Source organism: Heterodontus francisci, chromosome 23, assembly GCF_036365525.1.
Source record: "Heterodontus francisci isolate sHetFra1 chromosome 23, sHetFra1.hap1, whole genome shotgun sequence".
Classification (NCBI taxonomy): Eukaryota; Metazoa; Chordata; class Chondrichthyes; order Heterodontiformes; family Heterodontidae; genus Heterodontus; species Heterodontus francisci.
In genome coordinates, this window is record NC_090393.1 from 62,555,427 (window position 1) to 62,581,175 (window position 25,749).

Sequence of the window (25,749 nt, forward strand, 5' to 3'; positions counted from 1 at the left end):
AAAGCAGCAGTTCCCTAGGTAACCAGAGCAACAGGTCCCAATGTAATCACAAAATTCAGGTCCCAATGTAACCAGAGCAACAGATCCCAATGTAACCAGAGCAAACGGTCCCAATATAACCAAAGCAGCAGTTCCCTAGGTAACCAGAGCAACAGGTCCCAATGTAACCTGAGCAACAGATCCCAATGTAACCTGAGCAACAGATCCCAATGTAACCTGAGCAACAGGTCCCAATGTACCCAGAGCAAGAGGTCCCAATGTAACCTGAACAACAGATCCCAATGTAACCAGAGCAACAGGTCTCAATGTAACCTGAGCAAGAGGTCCCAATGTAACCTGAGCAACAGATCCCAATGTAACCTGAGCAACAGATCCCAATGTAACCTGAGCAACAGGTCCCAATGTAACCAGAGCAAGAGGTCCCAATGTAACCTGAGCAACAGATCCCAATGTAACCAGAGCAAGAGGTCCCAATGTAACCTGAGCAAGAGGTCCCAATGTAACCTGAGCAACAGATCCCAATGTAACCTGAGCAAGAGGTCCCAATGTAACCTGAGCAACAGATCCCAATGTAACCTGAGCAACAGATCCCAATGTAACCTGAGCAACAGGTCCCAATGTAACCTGAGCAACAGATCCCAATGTAACCTGAGCAACAGATCCCAATGTAACCTGAGCAACAGGTCCCAATGTAACCACAGCAACAGATCCCAATGTAACCTGAGCAAACGGTCCCAATATAACCAAAGCAGCAGTTCCCTAGGTAACCAGAGCAACAGGTCCCAATGTAATCACAAAATTCAGGTCCCAATGTAACCAGAGCAAGAGGTCCCAATGTAACCTGAGCAACAGGTCCCAATGTAACCAGAGCAAGAGGTCCCAATGTAACCTGAGCAACACATCCCAATGTAACCAGAGCAACAGGTCCCAATGTAATGTCAGCAACAGATCCCAATGTAATCACAAATTTCAGGTCCCAATGTAACCAGAGCAACAGGTCCCAATGTAACCATGGCAACAGGTCCCAACGTAACCTGAGCAACAGGTCCCAATGTAACCAGAGCAAACGGTCCCAATATAACCAAAGCAGCAGTTCCCTAGGTAACCAGAGCAACAGGTCCCAATGTAATCACAAATTTCAGGTCCCAATGTAACCAGAGCAACAGGTCCCAATGTAATCACGACAACAGGTCCCAATGTTAACAGAACAACATGCTGCAGTGTGACCAGAGCAACAGATTACAATGTAAACAGAGGAAAAGGTCCCAAAGTAACCAGAACATCAGGGCCCAATGTAAACAGAGCAACCGGTCCCAATGTAAACAGAGCAACAGGCTGCAATGTAACCTGCGCAACAGGTCCCAACGTAGGCAGAGCACCAGGACCCAGTATTACCACAGCAACTGGTCCGAACGTAATTAGAGCAACAGGTCCCAATATAATCACAACATCAGGTCCCGATGTAAACAGAACAACGTGCAGCAGTATAACCGGAGCAACAGATTACAATGTAAACAGAGCAAACGGTCCCAATGTAACCAGAGCCACAGCTCCCAATATAATTGCAGCAACAGCACCCAATCTAACTACAGCAACAGGTCCCAATTTCACCTGAGCAACAGGTCCCAATGTGACCAGAGCAACAGGTCCCAATGTAACCAGAGCAACAGGTCCGAATGTAACAAGAGCAACAGGTCCCAATGCAATCAGAGCAACAGGTCCGAATGTAACCAGAGCAACAGGTCCCAATGTTATCAGAGCAAACGGACCATAAAGTAACCAGAGCAACAGGTCCCAATGTAACCAGAGCAACAGGTCCGAATGTAACCAGAGCAACAGGTCCCAATGTTATCAGAGCAAACGGACCGAAAAGTAACCAGAGCAACAGGCCCCAACGTAAACAGAGCAATATGTACCAATGAAACCAGAGCAACAGGTCCCAATGTTAACAGAACAACATGCTGCAGTGTGACCAGAGCAACAGATTACAATGTAAACAGAGGAAAAGGTCCCAAAGTAACCAGAACATCAGGGCCCAATGTAAACAGAGCAACCGGTCCCAATGTAAACAGAGCAACAGGCTGCAATGTAACCTGCGCAACAGGTCCCAACGTAGGCAGAGCACCAGGACCCAGTATTACCACAGCAACTGGTCCGAACGTAATTAGAGCAACAGGTCCCAATATAATCACAACATCAGGTCCCGATGTAAACAGAACAACGTGCAGCAGTATAACCGGAGCAACAGATTACAATGTAAACAGAGCAAACGGTCCCAATGTAACCAGAGCCACAGCTCCCAATATAATTGCAGCAACAGCACCCAATCTAACTACAGCAACAGGTCCCAATTTCACCTGAGCAACAGGTCCCAATGTGACCAGAGCAACAGGTCCCAATGTAACCAGAGCAACAGGTCCGAATGTAACAAGAGCAACAGGTCCCAATGCAATCAGAGCAACAGGTCCGAATGTAACCAGAGCAACAGGTCCCAATGTTATCAGAGCAAACGGACCATAAAGTAACCAGAGCAACAGGTCCCAATGTAACCAGAGCAACAGGTCCGAATGTAACCAGAGCAACAGGTCCCAATGTTATCAGAGCAAACGGACCGAAAAGTAACCAGAGCAACAGGCCCCAACGTAAACAGAGCAATATGTACCAATGAAACCAGAGCAACAGGCCCCAATGTTAACAGAACAACATGTAGCAGTGTAACCAGAGCAACAGATTACAAAGTAACCAGAACAACAGTCCCAAAGTAAACAGAGCAAAAGGTCTCAATCTAACCAGAGCAAAATGTCCCAATGTAACCTGAGCAACAGGTCCCAATGTAAACAGAGCAAGAGGTCCCAATGTAACCTGTGCAACAGATCCCAATGTAACCAGAGCAATAGGTACCAATGTAACCTGAGCAAGAGGTCCCAATGTAACCAGAGCAACAGATCCCAATGTAACCAGAGCAAACGTTCCAATATAACCAAAGCAGCAGTTCATTAGGTAACCAGAGCAACAGGTCCCAATGTAACCAGACCAACAGGACCCAATGTAATGTAAGCATCACATCCCAACTTAAACAGAGCAATAGGACCCAATGTAACCAGTTTAACAGGTCCCAAAGTAACCAGAGCAACAGGTCCCAATGTTATCAGAGCAAACGGTCCCAATGCAAACTGAGCAAAACGTCCCAATATAACCAGAGCAACAGGTCCCAATGGAAACAGAGCAACAGGTCCCGATGTAACCAGAGCAACAGGTCCCAATGTAACCAGAGCAACAGGTCCCAATGTAACCAGAGCAACAGGTCCCAATGTAAACAGAGCAACAAGTCCCGATGTAACCAGAGCAACAGGTCCCAAAGTAACAAGAGCAACAGGTCCCAATGTAACCAGAGTAGGAGGTACCAAGGAAACCAGAGCAACAGGTCCCAAAATAATCATAACAAGATATCCCAATGTAAACAGAGCAACAGGTCCCAATGTAATCACAACAAGAGGTCCCAATGTATACAACGCAACCGCTCCCAATATAAGCAGAGCAACAGGACCCAGTGTTACCACAGCATCTCGTCCGAACGTAATTAGAGCAACAGGTCCGAATATAAACACAACATCAGGTCCCAATGTAGCCAGAGAATCAGGCCCCAATGTAACCTGTGCAACAGATCCCAATGTAACCAGAGCAATAGGTACCAATGTAACCTGAGCAAGAGGTCCCAATGTAACCAGAGCAACAGATCCCAATGTAACCAGAGCAAACGTTCCAATATAACCAAAGCAGCAGTTCATTAGGTAACCAGAGCAACAGGTCCCAATGTAACCAGACCAACAGGACCCAATGTAATGTAAGCATCACATCCCAACTTAAACAGAGCAATAGGACCCAATGTAACCAGTTTAACAGGTCCCAATGTTATCAGAGCAAACGGTCCCAATGCAAACTGAGCAAAAGGTCCCAATATAACCAGAGCAACAGGTCCCAATGGAAACAGAGCAACAGGTCCCGATGTAACCAGAGCAACAGGTCCCAATGTAACCAGAGCAACAGGTCCCAATGTAACCAGAGCAACAGGTCCCAATGTAAACAGAGCAACAAGTCCCGATGTAACCAGAGCAACAGGTCCCAATGTAACCAGAGCAACAGTTCCGAATGCAACCAGAACAACAGGTCCCAAAGTAACAAGAGCAACAGGTCCCAATGTAACCAGAGTAGGAGGTACCAAGGAAACCAGAGCAACAGGACGCAAAGTAACCAGAGCAACAGGTCCCAAAATAATCATAACAAGATATCCCAATGTAAACAGAGCAACAGGTCCCAATGTAATCACAACAAGAGGTCCCAATGTATACAACGCAACCGCTCCCAATATAAGCAGAGCAACAGGACCTAGTGTTACCACAGCATCTCGTCCGAACGTAATTAGAGCAACAGGTCCGAATATAAACACAACATCAGGTCCCAATGTAGCCAGAGAATCAGGCCCCAATTTAACAAGAGCAACAGGTCCCAATGTAACAAAAGCAAGAGGTCCCAATGTAACCAGAGAATCAGGTCCCACTATAAACAGAGCAACAGGTCCCAATGTAACCAGTGAATCAGGTCCCAATGTAACCAGAGCAAGAGGTCCCAATGTAACCAGAGAATCAGGTCCCAATGTAACCAGAGCAACAGGTCGCAATGTAACCAGAGCAACAGGTCCCAATGTAACCAGAGAATCAGGTCCCAAGGTAACAAGAACAACAGGTCCCAATGTAACCAGAGCAAGAGGTCCCAATGTAACCAGAGAATCAGGTCCCAATGTAACCAGAGCAACAGTTCCCAATGTAACCAGAGCAAGACGACCCTATGTAACCTGAGCAACAGGTCCCAATGTAACCAGAGCAAGAGGTCCCAGTGTAACCAGAGCAACAGGTCCCAATGTAACCAGAGCAACAGGTCCCAATATAACCTGAGCAACAGGCCCCAATGTAACCAGAGCAGGAGGTCCCAATGTAATCAGAGCAACAGTTCCCAGTGTAACCTGAGCAACAGGTCCCAATATAACCAGAGCAACAGGTCCCAATGTAACTAGAGCAACAGATCCCAATGTAAACAGAGCAACAGGTCCCAATTTAACCAGAGCAACAGGTCCCAATGTAACCAGAGCAACAGGTCCCAATGTAATCAGAGCAAGAGGTCCCAATGTAACCAGAGAATCAGGTCCCAATGTAATCAGAGCAACAGGTCCCAATGTAAACAGTGCAACATGTCCTAATGCAATTTCAACAACAGGTCTCAATGTTATCACAGTAACAGGTCCATTGGTAACCGGAGCAAAAGGTCCTAATGTCATGTCAGCAATAGATCCCAGTGTAATCCGAGCAATAGGTCTCAATGTTAGCTGAGCAACAGGCCCCAATGTAACCAGAGCAACTGGTCCCAAAGCAATCACAAAATCTGCTCCCAATGTAATCACAACAGGACCCAATGAAATCACAACAAAAGATGCCAATATAATAAGAGCAACAGGTCCCAATGTTATCAGAGCAAACGGTCCCAATGTAACCAGAGCAAGAGGTACCAATGTAACCAGAGCAACAGATCCCAATGTAACCAGAGCAATAGGTACCAATGTAACCTGAGCAAGAGGTCCCAATGTAACCAGAGCAACAGATCCCAATGTAACCAGAGCAAACGTTCCAATATAACCAAAGCAGCAGTTCATTAGGTAACCAGAGCAACAGGTCCCAATGTAACCAGACCAACAGGACCCAATGTAATGTAAGCATCACATCCCAACTTAAACAGAGCAATAGGACCCAATGTAACCAGTTTAACAGGTCCCAAAGTAACCAGAGCAACAGGTCCCAATGTTATCAGAGCAAACGGTCCCAATGCAAACTGAGCAAAAGGTCCCAATATAACCAGAGCAACAGGTCCCAATGGAAACAGAGCAACAGGTCCCGATGTAACCAGAGCAACAGGTCCCAATGTAACCAGAGCAACAGGTCCCAATGTAACCAGAGCAACAGGTCCCAATGTAAACAGAGCAACAAGTCCCGATGTAACCAGAGCAACAGGTCCCAATGTAACCAGAGCAACAGTTCCGAATGCAACCAGAACAACAGGTCCCAAAGTAACAAGAGCAACAGGTCCCAATGTAACCAGAGTAGGAGGTACCAAGGAAACCAGAGCAACAGGACGCAAAGTAACCAGAGCAACAGGTCCCAAAATAATCATAACAAGATATCCCAATGTAAACAGAGCAACAGGTCCCAATGTAATCACAACAAGAGGTCCCAATGTATACAACGCAACCGCTCCCAATATAAGCAGAGCAACAGGACCTAGTGTTACCACAGCATCTCGTCCGAACGTAATTAGAGCAACAGGTCCGAATATAAACACAACATCAGGTCCCAATGTAGCCAGAGAATCAGGCCCCAATTTAACAAGAGCAACAGGTCCCAATGTAACAAAAGCAAGAGGTCCCAATGTAACCAGAGAATCAGGTCCCACTATAAACAGAGCAACAGGTCCCAATGTAACCAGTGAATCAGGTCCCAATGTAACCAGAGCAAGAGGTCCCAATGTAACCAGAGAATCAGGTCCCAATGTAACCAGAGCAACAGGTCGCAATGTAACCAGAGCAACAGGTCCCAATGTAACCAGAGAATCAGGTCCCAAGGTAACAAGAACAACAGGTCCCAATGTAACCAGAGCAAGAGGTCCCAATGTAACCAGAGAATCAGGTCCCAATGTAACCAGAGCAACAGTTCCCAATGTAACCAGAGCAAGACGACCCTATGTAACCTGAGCAACAGGTCCCAATGTAACCAGAGCAAGAGGTCCCAGTGTAACCAGAGCAACAGGTCCCAATGTAACCAGAGCAACAGGTCCCAATATAACCTGAGCAACAGGCCCCAATGTAACCAGAGCAGGAGGTCCCAATGTAATCAGAGCAACAGTTCCCAGTGTAACCTGAGCAACAGGTCCCAATATAACCAGAGCAACAGGTCCCAATGTAACTAGAGCAACAGATCCCAATGTAAACAGAGCAACAGGTCCCAATTTAACCAGAGCAACAGGTCCCAATGTAACCAGAGCAACAGGTCCCAATGTAATCAGAGCAAGAGGTCCCAATGTAACCAGAGAATCAGATCCCAATGTAATCAGAGCAACAGGTCCCAATGTAAACAGTGCAACATGTCCTAATGCAATTTCAACAACAGGTCTCAATGTTATCACAGTAACAGGTCCATTGGTAACCGGAGCAAAAGGTCCTAATGTCATGTCAGCAATAGATCCCAGTGTAATCCGAGCAATAGGTCTCAATGTTAGCTGAGCAACAGGCCCCAATGTAACCAGAGCAACTGGTCCCAAAGCAATCACAAAATCTGCTCCCAATGTAATCACAACAGGACCCAATGAAATCACAACAAAAGATGCCAATATAATAAGAGCAACAGGTCCCAATGTTATCAGAGCAAACGGTCCCAATGTAACCAGAGCAAGAGGTACCAATGTAACCAGAGCAACAGATCCCAATGTAACCAGAGCAATAGGTACCAATGTAACCTGAGCAAGAGGTCCCAATGTAACCAGAGCAACAGATCCCAATGTAACCAGAGCAAACGTTCCAATATAACCAAAGCAGCAGTTCATTAGGTAACCAGAGCAACAGGTCCCAATGTAACCAGACCAACAGGACCCAATGTAATGTAAGCATCACATCCCAACTTAAACAGAGCAATAGGACCCAATGTAACCAGTTTAACAGGTCCCAAAGTAACCAGAGCAACAGGTCCCAATGTTATCAGAGCAAACGGTCCCAATGCAAACTGAGCAAAAGGTCCCAATATAACCAGAGCAACAGGTCCCAATGGAAACAGAGCAACAGGTCCCGATGTAACCAGAGCAACAGGTCCCAATGTAACCAGAGCAACAGGTCCCAATGTAACCAGAGCAACAGGTCCCAATGTAAACAGAGCAACAAGTCCCGATGTAACCAGAGCAACAGGTCCCAATGTAACCAGAGCAACAGTTCTGAATGCAACCAGAACAACAGGTCCCAAAGTAACAAGAGCAACAGGTCCCAATGTAACCAGAGTAGGAGGTACCAAGGAAACCAGAGCAACAGGACGCAAAGTAACCAGAGCAACAGGTCCCAAAATAATCATAACAAGATATCCCAATGTAAACAGAGCAACAGGTCCCAATGTAATCACAACAAGAGGTCCCAATGTATACAACGCAACCGCTCCCAATATAAGCAGAGCAACAGGACCCAGTGTTACCACAGCATCTCGTCCGAACGTAATTAGAGCAACAGGTCCGAATATAAACACAACATCAGGTCCCAATGTAGCCAGAGAATCAGGCCCCAATGTAACCTGTGCAACAGATCCCAATGTAACCAGAGCAATAGGTACCAATGTAACCTGAGCAAGAGGTCCCAATGTAACCAGAGCAACAGATCCCAATGTAACCAGAGCAAACGTTCCAATATAACCAAAGCAGCAGTTCATTAGGTAACCAGAGCAACAGGTCCCAATGTAACCAGACCATTAGGACCCAATGTAATGTAAGCATCACATCCCAACTTAAACAGAGCAATAGGACCCAATGTAACCAGTTTAACAGGTCCCAATGTTATCAGAGCAAACGGTCCCAATGCAAACTGAGCAAAAGGTCCCAATATAACCAGAGCAACAGGTCCCAATGGAAACAGAGCAACAGGTCCCGATGTAACCAGAGCAACAGGTCCCAATGTAACCAGAGCAACAGGTCCCAATGTAAACAGAGCAACAAGTCCCGATGTAACCAGAGCAACAGGTCCCAATGTAACCAGAGCAACAGTTCCGAATGCAACCAGAACAACAGGTCCCAAAGTAACAAGAGCAACAGGTCCCAATGTAACCAGAGTAGGAGGTACCAAGGAAACCAGAGCAACAGGACGCAAAGTAACCAGAGCAACAGGTCCCAAAATAATCATAACAAGATATCCCAATGTAAACAGAGCAACAGGTCCCAATGTAATCACAACAAGAGGTCCCAATGTATACAACGCAACCGCTCCCAATATAAGCAGAGCAACAGGACCTAGTGTTACCACAGCATCTCGTCCGAACGTAATTAGAGCAACAGGTCCGAATATAAACACAACATCAGGTCCCAATGTAGCCAGAGAATCAGGCCCCAATTTAACAAGAGCAACAGGTCCCAATGTAACAAAAGCAAGAGGTCCCAATGTAACCAGAGAATCAGGTCCCACTATAAACAGAGCAACAGGTCCCAATGTAACCAGTGAATCAGGTCCCAATGTAACCAGAGCAAGAGGTCCCAATGTAACCAGAGAATCAGGTCCCAATGTAACCAGAGCAACAGGTCGCAATGTAACCAGAGCAACAGGTCCCAATGTAACCAGAGAATCAGGTCCCAAGGTAACAAGAACAACAGGTCCCAATGTAACCAGAGCAAGAGGTCCCAATGTAACCAGAGAATCAGGTCCCAATGTAACCAGAGCAACAGTTCCCAATGTAACCAGAGCAAGACGACCCTATGCAACCTGAGCAACAGGTCCCAATGTAACCAGAGCAAGAGGTCCCAGTGTAACCAGAGCAACAGGTCCCAATGTAACCAGAGCAACAGGTCCCAATATAACCTGAGCAACAGGCCCCAATGTAACCAGAGCAGGAGGTCCCAATGTAATCAGAGCAACAGTTCCCAGTGTAACCTGAGCAACAGGTCCCAATATAACCAGAGCAACAGGTCCCAATGTAACTAGAGCAACAGATCCCAATGTAAACAGAGCAACAGGTCCCAATTTAACCAGAGCAACAGGTCCCAATGTAACCAGAGCAACAGGTCCCAATGTAATCAGAGCAAGAGGTCCCAATGTAACCAGAGAATCAGGTCCCAATGTAATCAGAGCAACAGGTCCCAATGTAAACAGTGCAACATGTCCTAATGCAATTTCAACAACAGGTCTCAATGTTATCACAGTAACAGGTCCATTGGTAACCGGAGCAAAAGGTCCGAATGTAATGTCAGCAATAGATCCCAGTGTAATCCGAGCAATAGGTCTCAATGTTAGCTGAGCAACAGGCCCCAATGTAACCAGAGCAACTGGTCCCAAAGCAATCACAAAATCTGCTACCAATGTAATCACAACAGGACCCAATGAAATCACAACAAAAGATGCCAATATAATAAGAGCAACAGGTCCCAATGTTATCAGAGCAAACGGTCCCAATGTAACCAGAGCAAGAGGTACCAATGTAACCAGAGCAACAGATCCCAACGTCATCAGAGCCACAGGACCCAAAGTAACCAGAGCAGCAGGTTCCAACGTAACCAGAGCAACAAGTCCCAATGTAACCAGAGCAAGAAGTCCCAATGTAATCACAACATCAGGTCCCAATGTAAACAGAACAACAGGTTGGAACATAATCAGAAAAACAGATCCCAAATTAAACATGGCAACGGGACCCAATGTACACAGAGCTACATGTCCAATTGTAGTCGGAGCAATAGGTCCCAATGTAATCACAGCAACATGTCCCTATGTAAGCATAGCAACAGGTCCCAAGGTAATGTCAGCAACAGATCACAATGTAATCAGAGCAATATGTGCCAATGTTACCTGAGCAACAGGCCACAATGTAACTAGAGCAACAGATCCCAATGTAACCAGAGCAACAGGTCCCAGTGTAACTAGAGCAACAGGTCCCAATGTAACCAGAGCAACAGGTCCCAATGTAACCAGAGCAACAGGTCCCAATGTAACCAGAGCAACAGGTCCCAATGTAACTAGAGCAACAGCTCCCAAGGTAACCAGAGCAAGAGGTCCCAGAATGATCAGTGCAACATGTCCCAATGTAATCACAACAACACATCCCAAAGCAACCAGGGCAATTGCTCCCAATGTAACCAGATCAACAGTTCCCAATGTAACCAGAGCAACAGGTCCCAGTGTAAACAGAGCAAAAGGTCATAATGTAATAACAGCAACAGGTCCCACTTTAACCAGAACATCAAGTCCCACCGTAATCACAACATCAGATCCGAATATAATCACAACAACAGGTCCCAATGATACCAGAGCAACAGGTCCCACCGTAAACAGAGCAACAATTCCCAAAGTAAACAGAGCAACAGGCCCCAATAAAACCAGAGCAACAGGTCTCAATGTAACCAGAGCATCAGGTCCCAACGTAATCACAAAAACAGGTCTCAATGTAACCAGAGCATCAGGTCCCAACGTAATCACAAAAACAGGTCCCAATGTAATCAGAGCAACGGTTCCCAATGTAAACATTGCAACATGTCCCAATGTAATTACAACAACAGGTCCCAATGTAACCAGAGCAAGAGGTCTCAATGTAACCAAAGCAACAGGTCCCAATGATACCAGAGCAACAGGTCCCACCGTAAACAGAGCAACAATTCCCAAAGTAAACAGAGCAACAGGTCCCAATAAAACCAGAGCAACAGGTCTCAATGAAACCAGAGCAACAGGTCCCAATAAAAACAGAGCAACAGGTCCCAATGTAATCAGAGCAACAGGTCCCAATGTAATCACAAAAACAGGTCCCAATGTAATCAGAGCAAACGGTTCCAATGTAACCAGAGCAACAGGACCCAGTGTTACCAGAGCAACTGGTCCGAACATAATTATAGTAACAGGTCCCAATATAATCACATCAGCTCCCAATGTTAACAGAACAACATGTAGCAGTGTAACCAGAGCAACATATTACAATGTAACCAAAGTAACAGGTCCCAATGTAACCTGAGCAACAGGCCCCAATGAAAACAGAGCAACAGACCCCAATGTAATCACAATGACAGGTTCCAGCGTAACCAGAACAACAGGTCCCAATGTAACCAGGACAAAAGATCCCAATGTAACCTGAGCAACAGCTCCTAATGTAATCACAAGAACAGTTCGCAATGCAACGGGAGCAAAAGGTCCCAAAGTAACCCGAGCAACAGCTCACAATGTAATTACAACAACAGGACTGAACTTAAGTAGAGCAATAGGTCCCAACATAATCACAGCATCAGGTCCCAAAGAAAAAAGAGCAACAGGTCCCAATGTAACCTGAGCATCAGGTCCCAATATAATCACAACAAAATTTCCCAATGTAACCAGAGCAACAGGTCCCAATGTAAGCAGAGCAACAGGTCTCAATGTAAACAGAGCAAGAGGTCCCAATGTAACCAGTGCAACCGGTCCCAATGTAATCACAACATCAGGTCCCAATATAATCACAACAAAATTTCCCAATGTAACCTGAGCAACAGGTCCCAATGTAAGCAGAGCAACAGGTCTCAATGTAAAAGGAGCAAGAGGTCCCAATGTAACCAGAGCAACAGGTCCCAATGTAACCAGAGCAACAGGTCCCAAGGTAACCAGAGCAACAGGTCCCAATGTAAACATTGCAACATGTCCTAATGTAATCACAACATCAGGTCCCAAGATAATCACAACAAAATTTCCCAATGCAACCAGAGCAACAGGTCCCGATGTAAACAGAAAAACAGGTCACAATGTAATCACACCAAAAGTTCCCAAAGTAACAAGGACAAGTGCTCCCACTTTAACCAGAACAACAGGGCCCAATGTAATCAGAACAACAGGTCCCAATGTAACCAGAGGAGCAAGCCCCAATGTAACTAGAGCAACAGATCCCAATGTAACCAGAGCATCAGGTCCCAATGTTATCAGAGCAACAGGTCCCAATGTAACGAGAGCAACAGGTCCCAAAGTAATCAGAGGAAGAGGTACCAATGTAACCAGAGCAACAGGTCCCAATGTAAGCAGAGCAACAGGTCTCAATGTAACCAGAGCAACAGGTCCCAATGTAACCAGAGCAACAGGTCCCAATGTAACCAGAGCAACAGGTCCCAATGCAACCAGAGCAACAGGTCCCGATGTAAACAGAAAAACAGGTCACAATGTAATCACACCAAAAGTTCCCAAAGTAACAAGGACAAGTGCTCCCACTTTAACCAGAACAACAGGGCCCAATGTAATCAGAACAACAGGTCCCAATGTAACCAGAGGAGCAAGCCCCAATGTAACTAGAGCAACAGATCCCAATGTAACCAGAGCATCAGGTCCCAATGTTATCAGAGCAACAGGTCCCAATGTAACGAGAGCAACAGGTCCCAAAGTAATCAGAGGAAGAGGTACCAATGTAACCAGAGCAACAGGTCCCAATGTAAGCAGAGCAACAGGTCTCAATGTAACCAGAGCAAGAGGTCCCAATGTAACCAGAGCAACTAGTCCCAATGTAACCAGAGCAACAGGTCTCAATGTAACCAAAGCAACAGGTCCCAAAGATACCAGAGCAACAGGTCCCACCGTAAACAGAGCAACAATTCCCAAAGTAAACAGAGCAACAGGTCCCAATAAAACCAGAGCAACAGGTCTCAATGTAAACATTGCAACAGGTCCCAATGTAATTAGAGCAAGAGGTCTCAATGTAACCAAAGCAACAGGTCCCAATAAAACCAGAGCAACAGGTCTCAATGTAACCAGAGCAACAGGTCCCAATAAAACTAGAGCAACAGGTCCCAATGTAATCACAAAAACAGGTCCCAATGTAATCAGAGCAAACGGTTCCAATATAACCAGAGCAACAGGTCCTACCAAAACAGGTCCCAATGTAACCAGAGCAACAGGACCCAGTGTTACCACAGCAACTGGTCCGAACGTAATTATAGTAACAGGTCCCAATATAATCACATCAGCTCCCAATGTTAACAGAACAACTTGTAGCAGTGTAACCAGAGCAACATATTACAATGTAACCAAAGTAACAGGTCCCAATGTAACCTGAGCAACAGGCCCCAATGAAAACAGAGCAACAGACCCCAATGTAATCACAATGACAGGTTCCAGCGTAACCAGAACAACAGGTCCCAATGTAACCAGGACAAAAGATCCCAATGTAACCTGAGCAACAGCTCCTAATGTAATCACAAGAACAGTTCGCAATGCAACGGGAGCAAAAGGTCCCAAAGTAACCCGAGCAACAGCTCACAATGTAATTACAACAACAGGACTGAACTTAAGTAGAGCAATAGGTCGCAACATAATCACAGCATCAGGTCTCAAAGAAAAAAGAGCAACAGGTCCCAATGTAACCAGAGCAACAGTTCCGAATGCAACCAGAACAACAGGTCCCAAAGTAACAAGAGCAACAGGTCCCAATGTAACCAGAGTAGGAGGTACCAAGGAAACCAGAGCAACAGGACGCAAAGTAACCAGAGCAACAGGTCCCAAAATAATCATAACAAGATATCCCAATGTAAACAGAGCAACAGGTCCCAATGTAATCACAACAAGAGGTCCCAATGTATACAACGCAACCGCTCCCAATATAAGCAGAGCAACAGGACCTAGTGTTACCACAGCATCTCGTCCGAACGTAATTAGAGCAACAGGTCCGAATATAAACACAACATCAGGTCCCAATGTAGCCAGAGAATCAGGCCCCAATTTAACAAGAGCAACAGGTCCCAATGTAACAAAAGCAAGAGGTCCCAATGTAACCAGAGAATCAGGTCCCACTATAAACAGAGCAACAGGTCCCAATGTAACCAGTGAATCAGGTCCCAATGTAACCAGAGCAAGAGGTCCCAATGTAACCAGAGAATCAGGTCCCAATGTAACCAGAGCAACAGGTCGCAATGTAACCAGAGCAACAGGTCCCAATGTAACCAGAGAATCAGGTCCCAAGGTAACAAGAACAACAGGTCCCAATGTAACCAGAGCAAGAGGTCCCAATGTAACCAGAGCAACAGGATCCAATGTAACCAGAGCAAGAGGTCCCAATGTAACCAGAGCAACAGGTCCCAATGTAACCAGAGCAAGAGGTCCCAATGTAACCAGAGGAACAGGGCCCAATGTAACCAGAGCAAGAGGTACCAATGTAACCAGAGCCACAGGACCCAAAGTAACCGGAGCAACAGGTCCCAATGTAACCAGAGCAAGAGGTCCCAATGTAACCAGAGCAACAGGACCCAATGTAACCAGAGCAACAGGTCCCAATGTAATCAGAGCAAACGGTTCCAATATAACCAGAGCAACAGGTCCCACAAAAACAGGTCCCAATGTAACCAGAGCAACAGGAACCAGTGTTACCACAGCAACTGGTCCGAACATAATTATAGTAACAGGTCCCAATATAATCACATCAGCTCCCAATGTTAACAGAACAACATGTAGCAGTGTAACCAGAGCAACATATTACAATGTAACCAAAGTAACAGGTCCCAATGTAACCTGAGCAACAGGCCCCAATGAAAACAGAGCAACAGACCCTAATGTAATCACAATGACAGGTTCCAGCGTAACCAGAACAACAGGTCCCAATGTAACCAGGACAAAAGATCCCAATGTAACCTGAGCAACAGCTCCTAATGTAATCACAAGAACAGTTCGCAATGCAACGGGAGCAAAAGGTCCCAAAGTAACCCGAGCAACAGCTCACAATGTAATTACAACAACAGGACTGAACTTAAGTAGAGCAATAGGTCGCAAAATAATCACAGCATCAGGTCTCAAAGAAAAAAGAGCAACCGGTCCCAATGTAACCTGAGCATCAGGTCCCAAAGTAATCACAAAATCAGGTCCCAAGGAAATCACAACAACAGGTCCCAATGTAACCAGAGCAACAGGACCCAAAGTAACCAGAGCAACAGGTTCCAATGTAACTTGAGCAACAGGTCCTAATGTAATCACATCGACATGTTCCAGTGCAACCAGAACAGCAGATCCCAATGTAATCAGAGCAACAGGTCCCAGTGTAACCAGAGCAACAGGCCCCAATATAACCAAAGCAACAGGTCCCAATGTAACCAGAGGAACAGATCCCAATGTAACACGAGCAAGAGGTCCCAATGTAATCACAACATCAGGTCCCAATATAACCACAACAACATTTCCCAATGTAACCAGGGCAATTGCTCCCAATGTAACCAGTGCAACCGGTCCCAATGTAATCACAACATCAGGTCCCAATATAATCACAACAAACTTTCCCAATGTAACCAGAGCAACAGGTCCCGATGTAAACAGAACAACAGGTCCCAATGTAACCAGAGGAGCAAGCCCCAATGTAACTAGAGCAACAGATCCCAATGTAACCAGAGCATCAGGTCCCAATGTTATCAGAGCAACAGGGCCCAATGTAACCAGAGCAACAGGTCCCAATGTAACTAGAGGAGCAAGCCCCAATGTAACTAGGGCAACAGATCCCAATGTAACCGGAGCATCAGGTCACAATGTTATCAGAGCAACAGGTCCCAGTGTAACTAGAGCAACAGGTCCCAATGTAACCAGAGCAACAGGTCCCAATGTAAGCAGAGCAACAGGTCTCAATGTAAACAGAGCAAGAGGTCCCAATGTAACCAGAGCAACAGGTCCCAATGTAACCAGAGCAACAGGTCCCAAGGTAACCAGAGCAACAGGTCCCAATGTAACCAGAGGAAGAGGTACCAATGTAATCAGAGCAACAGGTCCCAATGTAAGCAGAGCAACAGGTCCCAAGGCAATCAGTTCAAAAGGTCCTAATATAATCACAACAACAGTTCCCAATGTAACCAGAGCAAAGGGTCCCAATTTTTTGAAAACAATAGGTCCCGATGTAATCACAGCAACAGGTCCGAATGTAATATCAGCAACAGATCCCAATGTAATCAAAGCATCAGGTACCAATGTAACCTGAGCAACAGGTCCCAAAATAACCAAAGGAGCAAGTCCCAATGCAACGAGAGCAACATATCCCAATGTAACCAGAGCAACAGGTCCCAATGTAACCAGAGCGTCAGGTCCCAATGCAACCAGTGCAACAGGTCCCAAAGTAACCAGAGCAACAGGTCCCAAAGTAACCAGAGCAACAGGTCCCAATGTAACCAGAGCAACAGGTCCCAAGGTAACCAGAGCAACAGGTCCCAATGTAACCAGAGGAAGAGGTACCAATGTAATCAGAGCAACAGGTCCCAATGTAAGCAGAGCAACAGGTCCCAAGGCAATCAGTTCAAAAGGTCCTAATATAATCACAACAACAGTTCCCAATGTAACCAGAGCAAAGGGTCCCAATTTTTTGAAAACAATAGGTCCCGATGTAATCACAGCAACAGGTCCGAATGTAATATCAGCAACAGATCCCAATGTAATCAAAGCATCAGGTACCAATGTAACCTGAGCAACAGGTCCCAATATAACCAAAGGAGCAAGTCCCAATGCAACGAGAGCAACATATCCCAATGTAACCAGAGCAACAGGTCCCAATGTAACCAGAGCGTCAGGTCCCAATGCAACCAGTGCAACAGGTCCCAAAGTAACCAGAGCAACAGGTCCCAAAGTAACCAGAGCAACAGGTCCCAATGTAACCAGAGCAAGAGGTCCCAATGTAACCAGAGCCACAGGACCCAAAGTAACTAGAGCATCAGGTCCCAATGTAACCAGAGCAAGAGGTCCCAATGTAAAAAGAGCAACAGGACCCAATGTAACCAGAGCAACAGATCCCAATGTAACCAGAGCATCAGGTCCCAATGTTATCAGAGCAACAGGTCCCAATGTAACGAGAGCAACAGGTCCCAAAGTAATCAGAGGAAGAGGTACCAATGTAACCAGAGCAACAGGTCCCAATGTAAGCAGAGCAACAGGTCTCAATGTAACCAGAGCAACAGGTCCCAATGTAACCAGAGCAACAGGTCCCAAGGTAACCAGAGCATCAGGTCCCAATGTTATCAGAGCAACAGGTCCCAGTGTAACGAGAGCAACAGGTCCCAAAGTAACCAGAGGAAGAGGTACCAATGTAACCAGAGCAACAGGTCCCAATGTAAGCAGAGCAACAGGTCCCAATGTAACCAGAGCAACAGGTCCCAATGTAACCAGAGCAACAGGTCCCAATGTAACCAGAGCAACAGGTCCCAATGTAACCAGAGCAAGAGGTCCCAATGTAACCAGAGCAACAGGTCCCAATGTAACCAGAGCAACAGGTCTCAATGTAACCAAAGCAACAGGTCCCAAAGATACCAGAGCAACAGGTCCCACCGTAAACAGAGCAACAATTCCCAAAGTAAACAGAGCAACAGGTCCCAATAAAACCAGAGCAACAGGTCTCAATGTAAACATTGCAACAGGTCCCAATGTAATTAGAGCAAGAGGTCTCAATGTAACCAAAGCAACAGGTCCCAATAAAACCAGAGCAACAGGTCTCAATGTAACCAGAGCAACAGGTCCCAATAAAACTAGAGCAACAGGTCCCAATGTAATCACAAAAACAGGTCCCAATGTAATCACAAAAACAGGTCCCAATGTAATCAGAGCAAACGGTTCCAATATAACAGAGCAACAGGTCCTACCAAAACAGGTCCCAATGTAACCAGAGCAACAGGACCCAGTGTTACCACAGCAACTGGTCCGAACGTAATTATAGTAACAGGTCCCAATATAATCACATCAGCTCCCAATGTTAACAGAACAACTTGTAGCAGTGTAACCAGAGCAACATATTACAATGTAACCAAAGTAACAGGTCCCAATGTAACCTGAGCAACAGGCCCCAATGAAAACAGAGCAACAGACCCCAATGTAATCACAATGACAGGTTCCAGCGTAACCAGAACAACAGGTCCCAATGTAACCAGGACAAAAGATCCCAATGTAACCTGAGCAACAGCTCCTAATGTAATCACAAGAACAGTTCGCAATGCAACGGGAGCAAAAGGTCCCAAAGTAACCCGAGCAACAGCTCACAATGTAATTACAACAGGACTGAACTTAAGTAGAGCAATAGGTCGCTACATAATCACAGCATCAGGTCTCAAAGAAAAAAGAGCAACCGGTCCCAATGTAACCAGAGCAACAGGTCCCAAAGTAATCACAAAATCAGGTCCCAAGGAAATCACAACAACAGGTCCCAATGTAACCAGAGCAACAGGTCCCAAAGTAATCAGAACATCGGGTACCAATGTTATCAGAGCAACAGGGCCCAATGTAACCAGAGCAACAGGTCCCAATGTAACTAGAGGAGCAAGCCCCAATGTAACTAGAGCAACAGATCCCAATGTAACCAGAGCATCAGGTCCCAATGTTATCAGAGCAACAGGGCCCAATGTAACCAGAGCAACAGGTCCCAATGTAACTAGAGGAGCAAGCCCCAATGTAACTAGAGCAACAGATCCCAATGTAACCAGAGCATCAGGTCCCAATGTTATCAGAGCAACAGGTCCCAGTGTAACTAGAGCAACAGGTCCCAATGTAACCAGAGGAAGAGGTACCAATGTAACCAGAGCAACAGGTCCCAATGTAACCAGAGCAACAGGTCCCAAGGTAACCAGAGCAACAGGTCCCAATGTAACCAGAGGAAGAGGTACCAATGTAAGCAGAGCAACAGGTCTCAATGTAAACAGAGCAAGAGGTCCCAATGTAACCAGAGCAACAGGTCCCAAGGCAATCAGTGCAAAAGGTCCGAATATGATCACAACAACAGTTCCCAATGTAACCAGAGCAACGGGACCCAATTTTATGAAAACAATAGGTCCCGATGTAATCACAGCAACAGGTCCGTATGTAACCAGGGCAACAGGTCCGAATGTAATATCAGCAACAGATCCCAATGTAATCAAAGCATCAGGTACCAATGTAACCTGAGCAACAGGTCCCAATATAACCAAAGGAGCAAGTCCCAATGTAACGAGAGCAACATATCCCAATGTAATCAGAGCAACAGGTCCCAATGTAACCTGAGCGTCAGGTCCCAATGTAATCAGAGCAACAGGTCCCAAAGTAACCAGAGCAACAGGTCCCAAAGTAACCAGAGCAACAGGTCCCAATGTAACCAGAGCAAGAGTTCCCAATGTAACCAGAGCCACAGGACCCAAAGTAACTAGGGCAACAGGTCCCAATGTAACCAGAGAAAGAGGTCCCAATGTAACCAGAGCAACAGGACCCAATGTAACCAGAGCAAGAGGTCCCAATGTAACCAGAACAACAGGACCCAATGTAACCAGAGCAACAGGTCCCAAAGTAACCAGAGCAAGAGGTACCAATGTAACCAGAGGCACAGGACACAAAGTAACCAGAGCAACAAGGCCCAATGTAACCAGAGCAAGAGGTCCCAATGTAACCAGAGCCACAGGACCCAAAGTAACCAGAGCAACAGGGACCAATGTAACCAGAGCAACAGGTCCCAATGTAACCAGAGCAAGAGGTCCCAATGTAACCAGAGCAACAGGTCCCAATGTAACCAGAGCAAGAGGTACCAATGTAACCAGAGCAAGAGGTCCCAATGTAACCAGAGCCACAGGACCCAAGGTTACTAGAGCAACAGGTCCCAATGTAACCAGAGAAAGAGGTCCCAATGTAACCAGAGCAACAGGACCCAATGTAACCAGAGCAAGAGGTCCCAATGTAACCAGAGCAACAGGACCCAATGTAACCAGAGCAACAGGTCCCAAAGTAACCAGAGCAAGAGGTACCAATGTAACCAGAGCAACAGGACCCAAAGTAACCAGAGCAACAGGTCCCAATGTAACCAGAGCAAGAGGTCCCAACGTAACCAGAGCCACAGGACCCAAAGTAACCAGAGCAACAGGGCCCAATGTAACCAGAGCAACAGGTCCCAATGTAACCAGAGCAAGAGGTCCCAATGTAACCAGAGCCACAGGACCCAATGTAACTAGGGCAACAGGTCCCAATGTAACCAGAGAAAGAGGTCCCAATGTAACCAGAGCAACAGGACCCAATGTAACCAGAGCAAGAGGTCCCAATGTAACCAGAACAACAGGACCCAATGTAACCAGAGCAACAGGTCCCAAAGTAACCAGAGCAAGAGGTACCAATGTAACCAGAGGCACAGGACACAAAGTAACCAGAGCAACAAGGCCCAATGTAACCAGAGCAAGAGGTCCCAATGTAACCAGAGCCACAGGACCCAAAGTAACCAGAGCAAGAGGTCCCAATGTAACCAGAGCCACAGGACCCAAAGTAACCAGAGCAACAGGGACCAATGTAACCAGAGCAACAGGTCCCAATGTAACCAGAGCAAGAGGTCCCAATGTAACCAGAGCAACAGGTCCCAATGTAACCAGAGCAAGAGGTACCAATGTAACCAGAGCAAGAGGTCCCAATGTAACCAGAGCCACAGGACCCAAGGTTACTAGAGCAACAGGTCCCAATGTAACCAGAGAAAGAGGTCCCAATGTAACCAGAGCAACAGGACCCAATGTAACCAGAGCAAGAGGTCCCAATGTAACCAGAGCAACAGGACCCAATGTAACCAGAGCAACAGGTCCCAAAGTAACCAGAGCAAGAGGTACCAATGTAACCAGAGCAACAGGACCCAAAGTAACCAGAGCAACAGGTCCCAATGTAACCAGAGCAAGAGGTCCCAACGTAACCAGAGCCACAGGACCCAAAGTAACCAGAGCAACAGGGCCCAATGTAACCAGAGCAACAGGTCCCAATGTAACCATAGCAAGAGGTCCAAATGTAACCAGAGCAACAGGTCCCAATGTCACCAGAGCCACAGGACCCAAAGTAACCAGAGCAACAGGTCCCAATGTAACCAGAGCAAGAAGTCCCAATGTAATCACAACATCAGGACCCAATGTAAACAGAACAACAGGTCGGAACATAATCAGAAAAATAGATCCCAAATTAAACATGGCAACGGGTCCCAATGTACACAGAGCAACATGTCCAATTGTAACCAGAGCAACAGGTCCCAATGTACCCAGAGCAACAGCGCCCAAAGTAACCAGAGCAACAGGTCCCAATGTAACCAGAGCAAGAGGTCCCAATGTAACGAGAGGAACAGGGCCCAATGTAACCAGAGCAACAGGTCCCAAAGTAACCAGAGCAAGAGGTACCAATGTAACCAGAGGAACAGGTCCCAATGTAACCAGAGCAAGAGGTCGCAATGTAACCAGAGCAAGTGGTCCCAATGTAACCAGAGCCACAGGACCCAAAGTAACCAGAGCAACAGGTCCCAATGTAACCAGAGCAAGTGGTCCCAATGTAACCAGAGCCACAGGACCCAAAGTAACCAGAGCAACAGGTCCCAATGTAACCAGAGCAAGAGGTCCCAATGTAACCGAGAGCAAGTGGTCCCAATGTAACCAGAGCCACAGGACCCAAAGTAACCAGAGCAACAGGTCCCAATGTAACCAGAGCAAGTGGTCCCAATGTAACCAGAGCCACAGGACCCAAAGTAACCAGAGCAACAGGTCCCAATATAACCAGAGCAAGAGTTCCCAATGTAACGAGAGCAAGTGGTCCCAATGTAACCAGAGCCACAGGACCCAAAGTAACCAGAGCAACAGGTCCCAATGTAACCAGAGCAAGAGGTCCCAATGTAACCAGAGCCACAGGGCCCAAAGTAACCAGAGCAACAGGTCCCAATGTAACCAGAGCAAGAGGTCCCAATGTAACCAGAGCAACAGGACCCAATGTAACCAGAGCAACAGGTCCCAATGTAACCAGAGCAAGAGGTACCAATGCAACCAGAGCCACAGGACCCAAAGTAACCAGAGCAACAGGTCCCAATGTAACCAGAGCAAGAGGTCCCAATGTAACCAGAGCAACAGGGCCCAATGTAACCAGAGCAAGAGGTACCAATATAACCAGAGCCACAGGACCCAAAGTAAACAGAGCCACAGGACCCAAAGTAACCAGAGCAAGAGGTACCAATGTAACCAGAGCCACAGGACCCAATGTAACCAGAGCAACAGGTCCCAATGTAACCAGAGCAAAAGGTCCCAATGGAACCAGAGCAACAGGACCTAATGTAACCAAAGCAACAGGTCCCAATGTAACCAGAGCAAGTGGTCCCAATGTAACCAGAGCAACAGGACCCAATGTAACCAGAGCAACAGGTCCCAATGTAACCAGAACAAGAGGTACCAATGTAACCAGAGCCACAGGGCCCAAAGTAACCAGAGCAACAGGTCCCAAAGTAACCAGAGCAAGAGGTCCCAATGTAACCAGAGCAACAGGACCCAATGTAACCAGAGCAACAGGTCCCAATGTAACCAGAGCAAGAGGTACCAATGCAACCAGAGCCACAGGACCCAAAGTAACCAGAGCAACAGGTCCCAATGTAACCAGAGCAAGAGGTACCAATGTAACCAGAGCAACAGGGCCCAATGTAACCAGAGCAAGAGGTCCCAAAGTAACCAGAGCAACAGGTCGCAATGTAACCAGAGCAAGAGGTCCCAATGTAACCAGAGCCACAGGACCCAAAGTAACCTGAGCCACAGGACTCAAGGTAACCAGAGCAAGAGGTCCCAATGTAACCAGAGCCACAGGACCCAATGTAACCAGAGCAACAAGTCCCAATGTAACCAGAGCAAGAGGTACCAATGTAACCAGAGCCACAGGGCCCAAAGTAACCAGAGCAACAGGTACCAAAGGAACCAGAGCAAGAGGTTCCAATGTAACCAGAGCAACAGAACCCAATGTAACCAGAGCAACAGGTCGCAATGTAACCAGAGCCACAGGACCCAAAGTAACCAGAGCCAGAGGTACCAATGTAACCAGAGCAACAGGTCCCAATGTAATCAGAGCAACAGGCCCCACTATAACCAGAGCAAAAGGTTCCAATGTAACCAGAGGAACAGACCCCAATGTAACAAGAGCAAGAGGTACCAATGTAACCAGAGCAAGAGGTACCAATGTAACCAGGGCCACAGGTCCCAAAGTAACCAGAGCAACAGGTCCCAATGTAACCAGAGCAAGAGGTCCCAATGTAACCAGAGCAACAGGATCCAATGTAACCAGAGCAAGAGGTCCCAATGTAACCAGAGCAACAGGACCCAATGTAACCAGAGCAAGAGGTCCCAATGTAACCAGAGCAACAGGGCCCAATGTAACCAGATCAAGAGGTACCAATGTAACCAGAGCCACAGGACCCAAAGTAACCAGAGCAACAGGTCCCAATGTAACCAGAGCATCAGGTCCCAATGTTATCAGAGCAACAGGTCCCAGTGTAACGAGAGCAACAGGTCCCAAAGTAACCAGAGGAAGAGGTACCAATGTAACCAGAGCAACAGGTCCCAATGTAAGCAGAGCAACAGGTCCCAATGTAACCAGAGCAACAGGTCCCAATGTAACCAGAGCAACAGGTCCCAATGTAACCAGAGCAAGAGGTCCCAATGTAACCAGAGCAAGAGGTCCCAATGTAACCAGAGCAACAGGTCCCAATGTAACCAGAGCAACAGGTCTCAATGTAACCAAAGCAACAGGTCCCAAAGATACCAGAGCAACAGGTCCCACCGTAAACAGAGCAACAATTCCCAAAGTAAACAGAGCAACAGGTCCCAATAAAACCAGAGCATAAGGTCTCAATGTAAACATTGCAACAGGTCCCAATGTAATTAGAGCAAGAGGTCTCAATGCAACCAAAGCAACAGGTCCCAATAAAACCAGAGCAACAGGTCTCAATGTGACCAGAGCAACAGGTCCCAATAAAACTAGAGCAACAGGTCCCAATGTAATCACAAAAACAGGTCCCAATGTAATCACAAAAACAGGTCCCAATGTAATCAGAGCAAACGGTTCCAATATAACCAGAGCAACAGGTCCTACCAAAACAGGTCCCAATGTAACCAGAGCAACAGGACCCAGTGTTACCACAGCAACTGGTCCGAACGTAATTATAGTAACAGGTCCCAATATAATCACATCAGCTCCCAATGTCAACAGAACAACTTGTAGCAGTGTAACCAGAGCAACATATTACAATGTAACCAAAGTAACAGGTCCCAATGTAACCTGAGCAACAGGCCCCAATGAAAACAGAGCAACAGACCCCAATGTAATCACAATGACAGGTTCCAGCGTAACCAGAACAACAGGTCCCAATGTAACCAGGACAAAAGATCCCAATGTAACCTGAGCAACAGCTCCTAATGTAATCACAAGAACAGTTCGCAATGCAACGGGAGCAAAAGGTCCCAAAGTAACCCGAGCAACAGCTCACAATGTAATTACAACAACAGGACTGAACTTAAGTAGAGCAATAGGTCGCAACATAATCACAGCATCAGGTCTCAAAGAAAAAAGAGCAACCGGTCCCAATGTAACCAGAGCAACAGGTCCCAAAGTAATCACAAAATCAGGTCCCAAGGAAATCACAACAACAGGTCCCAATGTAACCAGAGCAACAGGTCCCAAAGTAATCAGAACATCGGGTACCAATGTTATCAGAGCAACAGGGCCCAATGTAACCAGAGCAACAGGTCCCAATGTAACTAGAGGAGCAAGCCCCAATGTAACTAGAGCAACAGATCCCAATGTAACCAGAGCATCAGGTCCCAATGTTATCAGAGCAACAGGGCCCAATGTAACCAGAGCAACAGGTCCCAATGTAACTAGAGGAGCAAGCCCCAATGTAACTAGAGCAACAGATCCCAATGTAACCAGAGCATCAGGTCCCAATGTTATCAGAGCAACAGGTCCCAGTGTAACTAGAGCAACAGGTCCCAATGTAACCAGAGGAAGAGGTACCAATGTAACCAGAGCAACAGGTCCCAATGTAACCAGAGCAACAGGTCCCAAGGTAACCAGAGCAACAGGTCCCAATGTAACCAGAGGAAGAGGTACCAATGTAACCAGAGCAACAGGTCCCAATGTAAGCAGAGCAACAGGTCTCAATGTAAACAGAGCAAGAGGTCCCAATGTAACCAGAGCAACAGGTCCCAAGGCAATCAGTGCAAAAGGTCCGAATATGATCACAACAACAG

General features: G+C 46.6%; 1 protein-coding gene across 1 annotated transcript; it reads left to right on the forward strand.

Annotated features, from left to right (window-relative positions):
* The first annotated feature begins 18,569 nt into the window (after positions 1–18,569).
* LOC137382930 (mucin-5AC-like) lies at positions 18,570–24,782 on the forward strand. Its single transcript, XM_068055505.1, has 6 exons — positions 18,570–18,595; positions 18,703–19,288; positions 19,417–19,640; positions 21,409–21,808; positions 22,178–22,337; positions 24,538–24,782. The coding sequence occupies exons 1-6, from the start codon at positions 18,570–18,572 to the stop codon at positions 24,780–24,782; spliced, it is 1,641 nt and encodes a 546-aa protein (XP_067911606.1).
* The last annotated feature ends 967 nt before the right edge of the window (positions 24,783–25,749 follow it).